General features: G+C 52.5%; 1 protein-coding gene across 1 annotated transcript in view; it reads left to right on the top strand.

The window, feature by feature from the left end:
• Positions 1 to 2720: 2720 nt before the first annotated feature.
• SLC34A2 (solute carrier family 34 member 2) overlaps positions 2721 to 16525 on the top strand; it is a 14643-nt gene continuing 838 nt past the window's right edge. The window contains exons 1-12 of the mRNA XM_040624918.1: positions 2721 to 2832; positions 2937 to 3071; positions 4073 to 4201; positions 5641 to 5784; positions 7064 to 7175; positions 9477 to 9672; positions 10446 to 10541; positions 10961 to 11081; positions 12035 to 12202; positions 13574 to 13690; positions 13784 to 13908; positions 15424 to 16008. Of these exons, the coding sequence (XP_040480852.1) occupies positions 2721 to 2832; positions 2937 to 3071; positions 4073 to 4201; positions 5641 to 5784; positions 7064 to 7175; positions 9477 to 9672; positions 10446 to 10541; positions 10961 to 11081; positions 12035 to 12202; positions 13574 to 13690; positions 13784 to 13908; positions 15424 to 16008 (2040 nt within the window). The remainder of the gene's footprint in view (positions 2833 to 2936; positions 3072 to 4072; positions 4202 to 5640; positions 5785 to 7063; positions 7176 to 9476; positions 9673 to 10445; positions 10542 to 10960; positions 11082 to 12034; positions 12203 to 13573; positions 13691 to 13783; positions 13909 to 15423; positions 16009 to 16525) is intronic.

Below are 16525 nucleotides of genomic sequence, written 5' to 3'. Positions count from 1 at the left end.
AAAATCAAGAGCTCCAAGATTGTTTCTTTCCCCAAAACACTGGGGCTAAGGATCCCTGTGTTGGGAGATCACAGAGGTAGACACCTTAGCTACGCTCCCGGAAGCATGGGGGCCTGGCTCTGTCTTTTCATATCTCTGTGCTGTTCCAAATCTGAGCCAGTTCACCTGCAGAGTGAGAGAGCTTAAGGCTCTCTCAGGCCAGCCTTGGTCCCCTCCCCAACCACCCAGCTCTACCACACCTCTCTGCCTGGGCCCAGCCTTGTAGCTGCCTCCCAGCACACCCCAGTAAGCCCCCCTGCCCCCGGGTCCAGCGGCCTTGAGAGCAGCATTCTTTGCCCTCCCCCCCCACCCCCCACCCCCGCCTTGACTGTCAGCTAGTTATAAGAAGGCTTTTCATTGAGCCTAAGGGAGGAGTCGAACCTGTGGCAGGCACAGCAACTCCAGAAGGCCGCACATGAGAGACAGCCCTGCTCCTAGAAACCAACTGAATGCCAGGCAGAGAACACCCAGCCCAGGAGCAGCTGCCAGAAAAGGCTCAGGATTCAAACTGACCCAGGTTCACAGCTCTACACCCTGGGGCCTTGGGCAAGTTACTTAGCCTCCTTGTGCCCCAGTTTCTTCATCTGTATAATGGGAGAATAATAACTCCCCGAATGGGTGGCTGCAAGGTCGAGCACAGCCTGGCTCAGTAAATACAGGCTCTCGCTGGCCAGGCAGGTCCCAGCGTCCTACTCGGAAAGCACGTGAGGCCTGTTGTGTGCCAGGTCCTGTGCTGCATGCTTGTTAAATTGAAATGGAAGGTCTGGTTTGTGTTTTCCTGGGAGCCGGTGCCTCCAAGACATTCTTCCTCGTGACTTTCATACAGAAGAAAATAAGTCACCCACAATCCCATCACCCACTCTGAACCCCATAGAACATTGCTAGATCCTGTGAGAACATGCTGTGAGTGGGACAAAGAATTTAGCTAAAGCATTTTCCTGGGTTTTCTTTTTCCTTTTCTGATTCTTTGTCACCTTTTTAATGGCATGCTGTTATACCGCGTGGACGTACCATGGTTAATACAGCAATTTCCCTATTTTTACTTTTCATCTCTTTGACAGTGTGGCAATGTCTTTTCTGTCTGCATCCCATTCATTCAGTCAACCCCCATTTATTGGGCATCACCAATGTGCCAAGCAGAGCTGCAGACCCTCAGGATGCGGTGATGAACTAGACAAAGCCTCTGTTTTGGGGTAGAGCTTACATTTGGTAGGCAGGAAGTAGATCCACTTAAGAAAAGTCAGACCCAGGGGCGCCTGGGTGGCACAGCGGTTAAGCGTCTGCCTTCGGCTCAGGGCGTGATCCCGGCGTTATGGGATCGAGCCCCACATCAGGCTCCTCCGCTGGGAGCCTGCTTCTTCCTCTCCCACTTCCCCTGCTTGTGTTCCCTCTCGCTGGCTGTCTCTATCAAATAAACAAAATCTTAAAAAAAAAAAGTCAGACCCAGATTCTGGGAACATCTCTTCAAAGAAGTGATCAGAACAGGAGGTATTCTGTATTTTCTGGGAGAAAATATTCCTAGATTCTTAATTCCTAGAAGTGCAATGACTAGGTCAGAGATGTATTTAAAAAAATCACTTTATCGTGCTGCTCATCTCACTGCATCTTCTCCAGCACAGCATATTATACCTAAGAAATAACTTTCTGCTGATTTGATGGTCGAAACTTATCTCCCTGTTCTATTTTGTGTATCTTAGCTCGTTAATGAGGCCAAATTCTTATTTTGTCGTGTTTTAGCCACCTGTACTTCCTCTTCTGTGAATTGTTTATTCCAGTTCTTTGTCCTGCGCTCGTCTAACGTGTGTCAAAGGACAAGGACCACAAGGAGTGGATTTCCAAGTGTGTCAAGAGCCACAGTTCCTGTCCATGTAAGCAAGAAAGGCTTTGTTGAGAAAATGGGTTATGAGGAAGTCTCTATCAAAGGTTAGAAGGAATGTGGTTCTGACAATGGGTCATTAATCCAGGCCACATAGCATAGCCCTCATTGCTTGCTTGGTGCCAGGCACTTTCTAGGTATCACCCTTAATCTCGTAACCCTGCAAAGTATGAAGAACTATCCACATTTTATAGATGGGGAGACATTTATGCCTTTATGCTCAGAGATAAAAAAGGACATTCTTAAACACACACCCACTGATAAGTGGCACCACTGGGATTCTAACCAGCTCCAGCATGTCATGCTGCTCACAGAAGACTTGGTAGTAGGTAAAGTAGGTAGGACCTGTATGAGCATCTACGTGTACGTTACGTCCACTGGATGAGGTTCAGCGGAGACCTGCAGTCTAGAAATAACAAGCCGATGGGGGCCCCATCGGAGGATTTGAGGACTTGGTGTTCTGTGAGTTGATGCAAATGGATGGGTTCGCATCCCCTTGCTGACTAAGAGTCAAGACAGAGGCTGACAGAAGGAAGTGAGAGAAACCAAAGCAAGGTCAGCCAATTAGAGGCTAGACTGGAAAAAATACTAAAGTGATTTGGTGTAGCGACAGCGGAGGCGAGCTGTTGAGGGAGACCCAGAGGTGGAAATGTGGTGCTCAACAGCCCACCCTTGGAAGATATATAAGCACAACCCCCTGCATGTCTCCCGAATCTCTGCGGCCACTGGTTCTTCCTGTCATAGCCCCTGAGTGTGACACCGTTTAGTGGCTGCTGCTTTAAGCTCTGTTTTCCGTCCACAGACCATGGCTCCTTGGCCCGAGCTGGAAAATGCCCAGCCCAACCCTGGTAAATATGTGGAAGGGACCACTAGTCCGCAGTCCACCAGCCCTGGGAAAGGCAAGGAGACCAACAAAAGTAAGTGCTGCCCGTCCTGCCCCAGCCTGGCCTCCTGAGAGGACCCCGGGAGACTCAGAGGTGTGACCCGAATTCCTCATGGCCTCCGTTGCTTGTTTGGGTAGATGATACCGGGGCGCCTGTGACCAAGATCGAGCTTCTGCCGTCCTATTCCACCGTGGCACTGATAGACGAGCCCGCCGAGGTGGCAGACCCCTGGGACCTGCCCGAGCTTCGGGACACCGGGATCAAGTGGTCAGGTAAAAGGCAGGGGGGACCCCCATCAGTGAGGGGTTGGGTTCTCGGGCTCCACAGTGTTGTCCTCTTTCTTGCCGTTGCTCCGAGGCCCTGCACACAAAGGTCCTGGTTAGGGATACCTCCTGGCAGCCTTGGAGGCTTCGAGTCCAAGCACAGTGTGAGAACTGGGGGATCTTTTGTTCTCTCCTTTGAGCGAATGTGCCAGCATTGGGGTACAAACCAGGCCAAGCGCTGTGCTGCTCCTTAAAACCCCTGTGGGCCGACAGGGTCTCGGGAGCTGTGCTCTGGGTGCAGCGGTGAGCAGACGCCCCAGCTCTGAGAGCTCCTGGATGGGGAAGGGGTTTCCTCACCTAAACGTGGGCATGGAGGAGGGTTTCCAGGAGATAGAATATGCGGCCAGCACGGCTGCTGGCGTGCAAGCAAATGCTGCATTTCTTTTCCGGGTGCAGGGTGTAGGTCTGTCTGCAGACCAGACAGCTGGGAGGGAGGAGGTGAGAACCACCGTAAGAAATAGCAGAGAAAATAGCATCCAAGGACACAGCATTCCAGGATGTGTGAGTGCCCAAGCCCTCTGCAAATGGAGGCTGTGATTGCTACCTTGCAGCCACGTTCTAGAAAGTATTCTGTGCTGTTCTGAAGGTGCTTAGGAGAGCCATTATCTCTGACCCCACACTTAGCAGGTGCCAAGTGCCCTTAACTGCCTCCCCCAGCAACACTGGTTTGGCTGAGCATGGAGTCTGGTTTGCCTGTCGGTGCCCCAGACTCCACTGAACCCTCCTCCCCGATGCTAATCCTTTAGAGACACTTCACCACAGGCTTCAGCTAAATGGACTACGGTGGTAATTGCTTTGAAAGCTGCAGTCATGGTTGTATGCCATGTCTAGGCCTTGCTTATGGCCTCCTGGAGGAGGCGTGGGGGATGGAAGAGGGGGGGTTCTGAGCTCATTGCTGAACTTCAGAGTTTCAGGCACTAACAGCCTTCGTCCCTTTTCCCCTACCCCAGAGAGAGACACCAAGGGGAAGATTCTCTGTGTCTTCCAAGGAATCGGGAAGTTCATTTTGCTGCTGGGATTTCTCTACTTCTTCGTGTGCTCCTTGGACGTCCTCAGCAGTGCCTTCCAGCTGGTTGGAGGTACGGAGGAAAGCCACAGAGATCTGGGGTGGGGGGGTTTTTTCATGGTACTTGGTTCACGTGGTCACAACTCAGCAAGCCGTCTCCAGTTGTAGCCTCTCAGCCTGTTTCAGGACGGGAAGTCACCTCACTTCTTGTGAAGTCATGCCCCCATTTTACAGAAGGGAAGACTGAAGTCTGGAAAGGGGCTGGGACCGGCCGAGGTAGCTCAGGCCAGCAGCCAGGGCTGGAGCCGATTCCAAGCTGTCGGCCTCCTGTGTCCACCGAGCCTGCACAGGAAGCTGTCTGACAGAAGGACTTGTGTCAGGGATCCCTGCTGTCCTGGGCCTCCCACCTGAAGAGATCATTCACTAGGAGTGCTCTCAGGTCAAAGCAGTTGTGGGAAGTCGGGGCTGGGCCTTCCTTGGAGAAGGACAGGGTCCCATGGCTGGTGGATCTGCATCCTTAGCGGTGACTAAACATCTTCCAGGCCTGAGTGTGGCTGTGCAGGGTGGGCGGGGCACAGGAGTGAGATCCGCGTGTGCGTGGTCGCCTGTGTTCCCCTGATGGGTGACGACATTGCTTGCCAGCACTTTGAATACCTCCTGGGGTCTCGCACATTCCTTCCCAAAAGCTGCTCGCTTACGAAGAGCATGTGAGGCTGAAAGACGTCATACTGCCCAGCCCTTTGTTTCACAGCCTAGAGCTGGCATATTGGGGTCCAAACTCAGATCCCAGTGACATGCAAGACCATGGATTTCTGTACCCCTTGGTGCCTTTCTTTAGAACTCGTCTTTGTGACCTGGGAGAATTGGGGGAGGGAGCATTTGGGGGGGTGAATGAGGGACAGACCGACCTCCTGGGTGCCACTCCCAGTCCCCCTGGTCCAAGGCAGTCAGCAAGGGGTTTCACTCTCTAAGTACCTGACAAGTGGCCTCCACCCTCTGGGCCTCAGTCTTCAATAAATGGGTTGGGGAATGGATTGATGGTCTTAGGCATTGGAGGCTAGGCTGGGGCTGGAGAATGGGGGTTGGGTAAGGTGGATGGAGAAGAATGAGAATGTCCATTCCTGGGGGATATATCTTCTGAATGAGGAGTACATCCCAGAGACCTGAATTAAGGCATCAGGAGACTCACTGACACCCATTGGGCCAAGTAGAATGGAGGCCATGTTGTTGACCAGAGAAGGCTGGAGGGGGCCTTGCTGCTGGAAGGAATGGCAGAAGTATGGGAGGATGTGGGGTGAAGGGACGAGGAATGAGGGTGGGGGGGTACGTGGGGAGCTAGGTCAGAGTGGAGACATGGCACCAGGGCAGCTCGGGGAGGAAGCACATGGAAGTAAGATTCCATAGGTACGAGCCGAGCTGGAGGCTGGCCTCACCACCTGCCCCGTGGCAAGAGACAACGGTGTATCCATTGCCCACCTAACGTCCTTGTGGCCGTGCGCTTGCTTTTTTCAGGAAAGGTGGCCGGACAGTTCTTCAGCAACAACTCCATTATGTCCAACCCCGTGGCGGGGCTGGTGATTGGAGTGCTGGTGACTGTCCTGGTACAGAGCTCCAGCACCTCCTCGTCCATCGTCGTCAGCATGGTGGCCTCCTCACGTGAGTCCAGAAGCCTTTGGGCCCAGACACACCGCACGCATTTCCCTGTCCAGCTGGGGAGCCTGGGATTTACTCTGAATATGTCCAGGCTGGTCACCGGTGTCTTCCTGTCTTGTGCAATGATAACGTGTCCTGCCTCATCCCAGGCAGCCTCCTGTTTCCATCCCCGTGGCTGGGTGTGAAAATAGTCGCCGAGGCTTGAAGACTCAGCTCCGAATTCTGTAGAACTGTGTTGTCCACTCCAGCAGCCACTAGCCACATATGGCTATTTGATTTTATTTAAATTTAATTTTAATTTAAAATATAAAAATTAGTTGCCAGGTTGCCTAACTATATTTTAGGGGATCGATAGTCACACATGGCCAGTGGCTGCCATATTGGGCCATCTCGATGAGAACATTACCGTCATTGCTCAGTGCTGAGAATAAAGACTTATAATCCCCATCACAAATTGGCTTGGGGACAACTGAGCTTGGGAAGCTGGCATTCCAAACTGGAGCCTGCCGATAGTTTGCTCTGGCTAAGTTGGGACAGATACTGGGGGGGGGGGCGCAATTTGAACAGGTTAATTTTCGTCCTAAACCAGTGTTTTTAGCAAAATTAACTAGAACGTTTCTGGGCTAAATTAGAAAAAGGTATTCAAAATAACTTTACTTTTGGGGCACCTGGGTGGCTCAGTCAGTTAAGTGTCTGACTCTTGATTTCGGCTCAGGTGGTGGGGTGGAGCCCCATGTTGGGCTCTGTGCTCAGTGCAGAGTTTGCTTGTCCCTCTCCCTCTGCTTCTCCCCCCACTCACACACTCTTATGTCTAAAATAAATCAATAAAATCTTAAAATACAACTTTACTTTCATATGTTAGAACATTGTGGCAGTGTACTGATTGTGTTAGAAAAAGAAATTTGCAGAAATAAATACACAAGCCCTTAAACATTGTTCCCTGTTCTCCATTAAGCTGGCCTTGCATCTGTAATAGGGACAGAGAAATTTAGAAAGGCACTTTTAAACTGGGGTCCACAGAAGGGCTTTTTCAGGGAGTCTGCGGAGTCCCTGAAATTACGTGTTGGAAATGTTTTTTGGTACCCGTGCATATTTCTGTGATGAGCTGTCCTAGCTTGCGTCAGATTCATAGCCTGGTGCCGGCCCCAAAATGGTTAGGAAAGGCTGCTTTGGCAATTACCAGCTTGACTGAGGTCAGTCTGCCTTGGGCCACATCGGGAACATGGCCAGGCTGCCTTCCTAAGCTTGCTAACTCACTGACTTTCTCTCTTCCGCCCCCCAGTGCTGACTGTGCGTGCTGCCATCCCCATTATCATGGGGGCCAACATTGGGACCTCCATCACCAACACCATCGTGGCGCTCATGCAGGCGGGAGACCGGAATGAGTTCAGAAGGTAGGAGGCTCAGAATCAGCCTTTGCCGGGCCAGGTTGTCATAACAACCTTTAACTCGCCGATGAGAACATGCTGGCTGTTCCTCGAGCTCTTAGACGTAGCCGTAGTGAAGCACAGCTGGGGGTTGGCGTCATACACTTACAGTTGATGAAGCTCTGCCCCCTGGTCTGCATAGCCAGGATAATTGGCTGTCACCACTGCTGTCCATAGGACTAAACCCAGTCCTACAGGTAAATGCTTAGCAAGGTACTTGGCATGCAATCAGAGCTCCCCAAATACAAGCCCTAGCTAGAAGCTTCCCTGCCGTGTTGGTGTGGTTAAAACAAGGCCAGTTAGGGTAGCATTTACTATCCCGCTTAGTCAGAAATAATTATAAGCTCCTAAAGCTTCCTCTTTGGCTGAGCTCAACCCCTGCCACCTTCCCTTTGTTCCTCACTTGCATGCCAATAAAAGGCAAATGTAGTTTTTGTGGATGCAGAAGATCTGAAAAAGGGGGCGGGTTGAAACAGGCAAAGGGGACCCTTTCCTTCCAAAGGTCAATGGGAAGATGAAGCACATTCTCAGCCTGCCTTCTAACTGATGGGCTTGTTCCAGAAGTTCATAAAACAGAAGTAGCTGGTCCACGAGACGTTGTCACCGCATGGGTGGGGCAGACAGCATTAAGCAGGCTGGCTGGGTGGGCGGCAAATGTCATTCCTCTTCCGTTGGTGAACTGGCTGGCGACAGAGGTCCTCAAAGCTGCTCATGTCTGTGCAGACATGGCTACCCTTCTCTGGTCCCTGATGAAATGTCCCGAGGGTCACAGTAATGATACACATTATCCAGGGGGGCTGCTGATTGGAACTTTCCAAGAAGCTGAACAGCTTTGCCCCATTTCATTAATACAGAAACACAGAGGTTAAATAACTTCCCTAAGGGGCATGGCTGGGACTCAGTCTAGGTTTTCTTCCAGATTCTGGGCTCTTTTCACTGCTACATATGAAATATAAACTTGCCAAATATAAACATGATCTATGAAAGTGCCTGCACATAGGAATATAATTGAACTAGCCCACCCCTCGTTTACATTATTTAAATAGATTGCTTTCAGTAACATCTTCAGAGATGTGCATCATTCTTTCCTGGTGGTTTGGAATACCTGTGTAGGTTTCTAGAAAAATGACTATATCTGTCCCCTATAAGGCTTTTAAAGCATTTTGCCAAACTACTAAGAAATATTTATATCCCTTTATATCACTTTATGAAGAAGTCTAAAATTACCTTCTCTAGGAAGAATAAGTCACTTTTAAAAATATTAGCTGATAGGGTAGGTAAAGATTTGTACTTACAGGTAAATAAATTTTAAATACATTTTACTATTGAAGTTAAGCATTTCCCGCGTATGCTCATTAGCTTCTGTGTGTTCATGTCCCTTTTTGGTTTTGGGTGTTTTGGTTTTTTAAAAAAGATTTTATTTATTAATTTGAGAGAGAGAGAGAGCACGAGTGTGTGTGGGGGTGGGGGGTGGAGGGGCAGAGGGAGAAGGAGAAGCAGGCTCCCTGCTCAGATCCGTGGGGCTCCATCCGATCCCAGGACCCTGGGGATCATGACCTGAGCCGAAGGCAGATGCTTCACCGACTGAGCCACCCAGGCGCCCCAATATGCAGATGTGTTTTAAAGGCAAACTTTTTTATCGAGGAAAAAAATCTCATTTCTTAGTCTGGAGATAGGATGGAATTTAAGGGAACGTGCAAACCTTCTCAGATAGAAATTTCGGTGTATATTGGCCTTGTTTTCTGTGCAGGCCATTCGAATGTTTCATCAGTGTCAGGAGCTTAACGAAGTTAAGAATTCAGTTGAGGGCTTTGGTTACCGTCATACTACCGGCCCCCACCTTTCTGAAGGAAGATTGTCTTCAGTGGGTGTGATTCAGAAGTGGTCTCGATGCAGCACTTCCAAACGGTGGCTTAGCTCATGTCGCAGCCATAAACTGTCTGCCCCCTTTGCCCCAGCAGAGAGAACTGAGTGCTGCCTGGCTTGGTGGGAAAGGCTCTGCTGGGCAGGGGGAGATGAAGGGTCCTGGACTCAGCACCCAGGCAGTGGTCTTCTAGTCCCCTGTGCTTGCTGGCCTTCAGTTTCCTCATCTGCCAAATGGGGATATTGATACCACCCACGTGGGGATTGCTGTGAGAATGTGAATGTAGGCATAGATAGGTGACTCCCCCACCCCCGGGCAGACAGTGCCACCCATGACCTGCCTAGACTGGTGCCCACTTGCTTGTTGACTAATCCAACTGTTGGCTTGGGGTGGGACCCTTACAGGGCTTTTGCAGGAGCTACTGTCCATGACTTCTTCAACTGGCTGTCTGTGTTAGTGCTCTTGCCCCTGGAGGCGGCCACCCATTACCTGGAGATCCTGACTGACCTGGTGGTGGAGACTTTTCAGTTCAAGAATGGAGAAGATGCCCCAGCACTTCTGAAAGTCATCACAGACCCCTTCACGAAGCTCATAATCCAGGTAACCCAGCTTTCTTCAGAGCAAAAGGAAGCAACTAACTTCCCCCCTTCCCCCAGCCCCCTACCCGTCCCAACTGGGCAGACAGGGTGCAGGACGAGGGTCTATAAACGCTGCTCTTTGGTTGCCTCTGAAGGCCGGCCACGGGAGGCAAGACTTCAGGAACACCTGATAGAGGAACTGGCCTTTTTGGTTTCCTTGACTTCAACACGTGTCATCTTTATTGGGGTGGGAACGGGGGGCGGGGAGGGGTGACAAGTGCTTCTCAAGACTCAAACTCCATTGGATGCTTGGGGTCATTTTACTCCCCTACCGACCTCAGCACCTGTGGGCTCACGGATAAAGTATTATCCTGCTGCTAGCCAAAGAGGAAGGTTCCTGTCCTTCCCTTCATCTCATCTTAGCTTCTCTGCTCCCTAGGGTCATTGAAATATCATTGAAATTTTAAAAGGTTTCATGGTGGTTGCCTTGGAAAATGGGTCAGCTTAGAGCTTGCCCTTTATCACCCTTGCCTTCTGGGTTTTGCTGTCATCCGAGGACCATCTACTCACGCTTCCTGGCTACCAGCCCGTTGTTTATACGGTCATTCATTTCTTTGTCAAGCACCTGCCAGTGTCCAGGTGCGGTGCTTCATCCTGGGGGTGCAGATGAAGTGAGCCCCTGCTGGGGCTCCCCGTCGGGCTTATACTGTTGAAGCCCCTTGAATAGAACCTCCTACGTGTCTGTCCCTCCTCAGTGCTGAGGACGTGCTGACGCTCTGTCTGTTGTCTCCGCAGCTGGATAAGAAAGTTCTCAACGACATCGCGATGAATGCTGAAGCAGCCAAAAACAAGAGTCTGATCAATATTTGGTGCAAAACTTTTACCAATGTGGTAAGTTTCTAAGAAGGTTGCTGGGTGGGCAAACTCTTGCATCTGTGCTTTAAGCTAAACTTTTAATTCAGTGTGGGCAAATGAGAGGTAAGAGGAAGTCAAAATTGGCCCGTGAGAATCCTTAAGGAAACATCAAATCTTTGAATGCCGGGTGGACAGACAACGCGGTAGGACTGACCCAGGCCATATTGCCCACCCTACACTGTGGATACATTATTCCTGGCTTGTTATTTTCTTGTCTCCCACTTACCTTTGGCCACCTGTGTTCCCGTTTGTGGAGGCACCTGTGGAAACAGCGCCTCACACGTACACACACACATTGATGTGTGTCTCCCTCCTACTTGCCACATTGCGGGCCAGTCCCCACAGGAAGTGAGTCTGTGGCCTATATATACCATTTCCCGATGTTTGTCATCCAGACTCAAATGAATGTCACTGTCCCCTCGCCTGAGAACTGCACCTCGTCTTCCCTTTGCTGGTTGGACGGTTTGAACGTCTGGACTACCAAGAATGTGACCTTCAGGGAGAACATTGCCAAATGTGAGTGGAACTCCGCAGAGCGCCAGCCTCGGGCATGGGCTGTCCGGGGGGTGCTGACGGTGTTCTTTTTCTGTGCGAAGCCCCGTAAGTGAAGGAAAGCAGCGCGCTAAGGGTTCACTGAACAGCAGCGTTATACCAAGTCACGAACTAGGCACTTTCACAGCAGTGAAACAGGCTCAGGGACAGGTCCGAGGTCCCTCGGTGAGGGGCGGAACTAGGACTTGAAGCCCAGTTCCTCTGGCGGTTCCATAATGCACCAGAACTCATCAGTAGATTCCAGAGTGCTCCCTCCATCTGGTTTGGTTTCCCTTGGGCTCAAGGGAGATGCCAGCCAGATTTACAGGAGGTGTGGGGCCCACACAGCAGAACAGCTACGTTCCCCCTGAAGTCATGAGTCCTGCTCTCCAGCAGGCCCCATTCAAGGCCCTGGGGCCCTCGCACTGATCGAGGCAGTGAGCCTACATCATGCTCCAGTTCTTGAAGCTAGACTGTTGCCCCAGGAATCTCGGCCCCGACATCTTCAACTCTTCTAATCTTGCCTTATACACCCCTGTGTGTACTTCTGCTGCTCTTCCTCCCCTCCACACCATTCAGATTCATTCTGAGCAGTAAGTAATCCACGTGTGGTTGACCTTAACTCTGACTTGCCCATCCTACCCCACTCTGCTCCTCAAACGCTTCGTTGTAAGTATCCTCAGTTTCGTGAGTAAAACACAACCTGGGGTTTAGAGGTAGAAGAAAGCCCCCGACTAGCTCTGTCACTGCCAGGATTTCATTTCACGTTCCGGCCTCATGAGGTCCCACTGGCCAGAACAGAGCCTCAGGGTCACACTTAGCTGCAAAGGGAGGCTGGGAAGTGTCTTTTTTCTGGGTTGCCGTAGGTCAAGCAGACAACCAAGCCATAGGTCAGGCCCCATGGTGCTCCTAACGAGGGCTTTCCGTGGCTTTTTCAGGCCAGCACATCTTTGTGGATTCGAACCTCCCGGATCTCGCTGTTGGCGTCATTCTGCTTTTAGTCTCCCTGCTGGTCCTCTGCGGCTGCCTGATCATGATTGTGAAGCTCCTTGGCTCCGTGCTCCGGGGACAGGTAGCTGTTGTCATCAAGAAGACTCTCAACACTGGTAGGCACCCCCCCCCCGGGAATTCTGGGCTTCCTAGGGCATGGCGTCACTGTGGCCTCTCCCAGGGGATTTTTACCTAGTAATGGCCTGCATGGAGTTTCTCTCTTGGATCTGATAAGCCGAAGAAGTTAAGATGCCATTTGCCCTTAATCTTCCTTGGGGTCTTGGGTAGTTTCCTGGGAAGTAGGCACAAGCTTCTATCACATTTGAAAGGTCCTGAGGAAGAGCCAGTTCAAATCCAGAGATCTGTGACATAGACCTTCCTTCCGACAGGTTTAGGACTTTCAGGGTCTGTCAGGATGCCTTAGGAAAGGGTAATGGATGCCCACACTGCTCCCCACTTCCCTTCAACTCTTGGGAAGAGAACGTGGTTCTGGATAATATCTCGGCGTCTTGAGGCAGCCAGTGCAACCCCACTGGCCAGGAAAAAGTTCCTGATGAGTAGGGCACCCTGGCCAATGGGAGCGTGCCAAGCCAAGGCCTCCCCATGAAACCTCAGTGAAATGGGGCCAAGGATATCTGCCTCCCAGGCTCTCGTCCCGAGGCTGCCATGTAGCTGAGCTGGGTGACTCGGTGCCTGCTGGGTATGCAGGGCCTGATCCCATGTGGGTGGTGCCGAGAGCTCCGTGTATAGGACTTTGAGCTGCCGCCCTGCCTCCCTGCTCCTTCACAAAGGTTGGATCTATGGCATTGGGAGAACAGGCCAGGCAGGAGGACAGAGGTCCCAGCATTCCAAGTGCTTTGGGGAGGAAGGTGGTTATTTGGGTGGCCTCTTAGTTCTGAGACTCTAACAGATTATTGTAGGCTGGGTAGCTTGAACAAAAGAACTGTACTTCTCACAGTCCTGGGGGCTGGGAAGTCTGGCCTTGGGGTGCCAGCACGGTCAGCTTCTGGTGAGGTCCCACTTCCTTGTTGACAGACGGCCGCCTCCTCACTGTGTCCTGTGGAATGAGTAGAAAGGAAGCACGATCTCTGTTCCATAAGGGCACTAATCCGTTCATGAGGACTCCACCCTCATGAACTAATTAGCCCCCAAAGGCTCCACTTCCTAATACGATCACACTGGGGGTTAGGGTTTCAGCACTAGGAATTTTGGGGAAACATTCAGCCCAGGACTCGTGTGTTTAGCCTGTCTGCTTCTGAACGTCAGTTCAGCGTGTTCTTGGCTCCACATCTGCATATGCAAGGTGAAAGGATTCTAAAAATCCGACTGGTAATTTCCGACCATGGCGCAGGGTGGGGAGGCTGCTGTACAGCCTGACGGTCTAGCCCAGCCCATGCCCCCCCAGGAACTCTGGAGGTGCCTGCTGGGCTCCCGCCCTTCTGAGGATAGAAGGCCTGTGACAGATCTCGTTTCCTTCTGTCTCCTAGATTTTCCCTTTCCCTTTGCCTGGGTGACTGGCTACCTGGCCATCCTCGTGGGGGCTGGCATGACCTTCATCGTGCAGAGCAGCTCCGTGTTCACATCTGCTATGACCCCGCTGATCGGTGAGTTTCTTCCTGGCTTCCCCGTGTTGTTGCCATTACCATCTCCCATCATCCCCTGGGGCTGATACTATCGATTCTGTATTTTCCTGCCAGGTATTGGTGTGATCACCATCGAGAGGGCATATCCGCTCACGCTGGGCTCTAACATCGGTACCACCACCACCGCCATCCTGGCTGCGCTGGCCAGCCCTGGCAATACCCTGAGGAGCTCGCTGCAGGTTAGGAAAGCTGGGTGGGCTGGGGGCTCTGCTGGGCTACTGCCCCATTCGTGGTCTTGCAAGCAGATGGTTTTGAACAGGAGCCAAGCTTCTCTCTATGTTCAAAACTGTGAGACCACGCCCATCACTGGCGGTGGTTTGAACAGAGGCGGGATGGCCACTACTTGGTGGTGGGGGGGGGAGTATTTAAGAAGCATAAACGGCACTTCTCATCTCCTGGCTCCCCTCTTGGGGAACTCTGCCTGGATATGGGAGGTCACTTGTGCTCTATGCTTAGAATTTAGAAGAATCGGGGATCTCCCTGGATCAACTCGGTTACTCAGGCAAGAAGACCTATGGCATTTGCCTTCTTGTCCTGCCTTTTCACACAAGTGACCTTAGACAAGTGACCTAACCTGGAGCATCAGTTTCCTCGTTGGAAACCTGGGAGCCATATCTCATCAGGATTATTCTCAGGATGAGACTCTGGACAGAAATCTGAGTGTAGAATATACATTTGAGGCATCTACGTAATGGGAAATGTTTAGTAGCCAAATTTAAAAACACTAAGACAGGGAGATGAGTTTTAATAGTGTATCTGATTATCATTTCACCATGTAATTGATTTAAAATCTGAGATGTTCGACCGTTTTGGGCCACGTCTTGGAAATCAAGTGCTGTGTTCTACATTTGCAGCCCGTCTCAGTGTGGGCTAGCAGCATGTCACGTGCTCGGCTGCCCCACGTGGCTAGTGGCTAACGGATTGGGCAGGCTGGTCCCGAGACCCTCGCATGATGCCTGGCACCTAGTGGGCACACGGGGAGGGGGCAAACTGTATGGCCTCCGGAGCCGGGCTGCTTGGGTTTGAATCCCACCTCTACCATCTCCTACCTGTGTGACTTCGGGCAGAGAGCCTCACCTCTTCCTCAGTTGGCTCAGTCACCTCCAAGGTCACATGGGATCGCGAGGGTCAGCAGCTCGGAGGGTGTGTTGGGAGGACTGAAGCAATCCACATCCTGTGCTGCGAACACTTGCCTCGCACAGAGTGAGCATGAAGTTCCGCAGCGGGTGCCGTTATTTTGTATGGACCGTAACCCTCTCTCCCCTGCCTAGAATGGGGCCGTGGAGCCGAGAGCCCGTTCTCAGGCAGGCCTCTCCTTTGGCCCCACCAGCTCGGAGCTGTTCAGCCAGAAGGAAGGAAGCAGCAGGGTCAGACCCTGGGGGGCAGCAGGCATATTCATGAAGTTCCTTGTTAGATTTTTGCCTGAAGGACATCAGGCAGACTGAGCTGTGATTCATCTGGTCGCCTCCCTTGCCCTCCCCCTCCCTACACACACACACACACACACACACACACACACACACACACACACACACACAGAGAAGGTTCTCAGGTAAGGCCGGCCCCGTCCTGAGCTGTGCTGTGAAGACCAGGAAGACCCCTGCCCTGCTCAGGAGGCCTGCTAGACCACCCTTCGGTCTCCCGACTCCCCCAGGCACCAGACCCACTCACCTGTCCCCCCTCTTGTGTTTCAGATCGCCCTGTGCCACTTCTTCTTCAACATCTCGGGCATCGTTCTGTGGTACCCGATCCCCTTCACCCGCCTGCCCATCCGCCTGGCCAAGGGACTGGGCACCGTCTCGGCCGAGTACCGCTGGTTCGCCGTCTTCTACCTGTTCTTCTTCTTCTTCCTGACCCCGCTGGCCGTGTTCGGCCTCTCGCTGGCCGGCTGGCCGGTGCTGGTGGGCGTGGGGGTGCCCATCGTCTTCCTGATCCTCGTGGTGGTGGTCCTCAATGTCCTGCAGTCGCGCTGCTCGCGCATCCTGCCGGGGAAGCTGCAGACCTGGAACTTCCTGCCGCTGTGGATGCACTCGCTGAAGCCCTGGGATGACCTGCTCTCGCTGCTGTCCGGCTGCTGCCGGAACCGCTGCTGCCTGTGCTGCCGTCTGTGCTGCCGCACCTGCTGCCTGCTCTGCGGCTGTCCCTCGTGCTGCCGCTGCAGCCGCTGCTGCCAGAACCTGGACCAGGAGCCCGAGCTGCCCATCAAGGCCCCCGAGGCCTTCGATAACGTGGCCATGAGCCAAGAGGCCCAGGATGGGCCCCCTCAGGCTCAGGGGGAGGCCCCGGGCACAAAGAGCACCTCTAGCAGCACGGCCTTGTAGGGGCCACCCAGAGGCTGGAGGAGGGGCCCCCCCAGCCCACTGGGGCTCCCCGGGCCTTTCTCTGCCTGGCGGGGAGCCGTTCTGTCCTGAGAAAGGGTGTTCACATCAGCCCCCCACTGTCATTGCCCTTGGCCCGGTGTATCAGCCCTCCCGGTAGCTTATCGCAGCTCGGGCTCTCGGGCTCCCGGGCGGGAGGGTGCCGGGCAGTCCTGGAAGAGTGGGAAAGACAATGGCTAGAGATGATCACACTGCCCACCCCTGCCCCGGCTGGGTTGCTCCACAGGACCCGTTTTCAGACTCCAGCCGTCCTCTCCAAAGAAAGCCCCAAGGGAGGGATTAATGGAAGGTTCTCAAAAGATGCACGTGTGAAGTGTGTATGTGATGGTGAGAACACTCAGACCTCTCTCTTTTACCAAAGATTTCTCCAACCAAGAGCAGCTGCCCCGAGGAGTCCTTGCCCCAGACCAGACCCATT

Source organism: Ursus maritimus, unplaced genomic scaffold (genome assembly GCF_017311325.1).
Source record: "Ursus maritimus isolate PB19 unplaced genomic scaffold, ASM1731132v1 scaffold_8, whole genome shotgun sequence".
Lineage (NCBI taxonomy): Eukaryota > Metazoa > Chordata > Mammalia > Carnivora > Ursidae > Ursus > Ursus maritimus.
The sequence above is the reverse complement of the archived record's forward strand: the minus strand, read 5'-3'. Positions and strand labels throughout refer to the sequence as shown.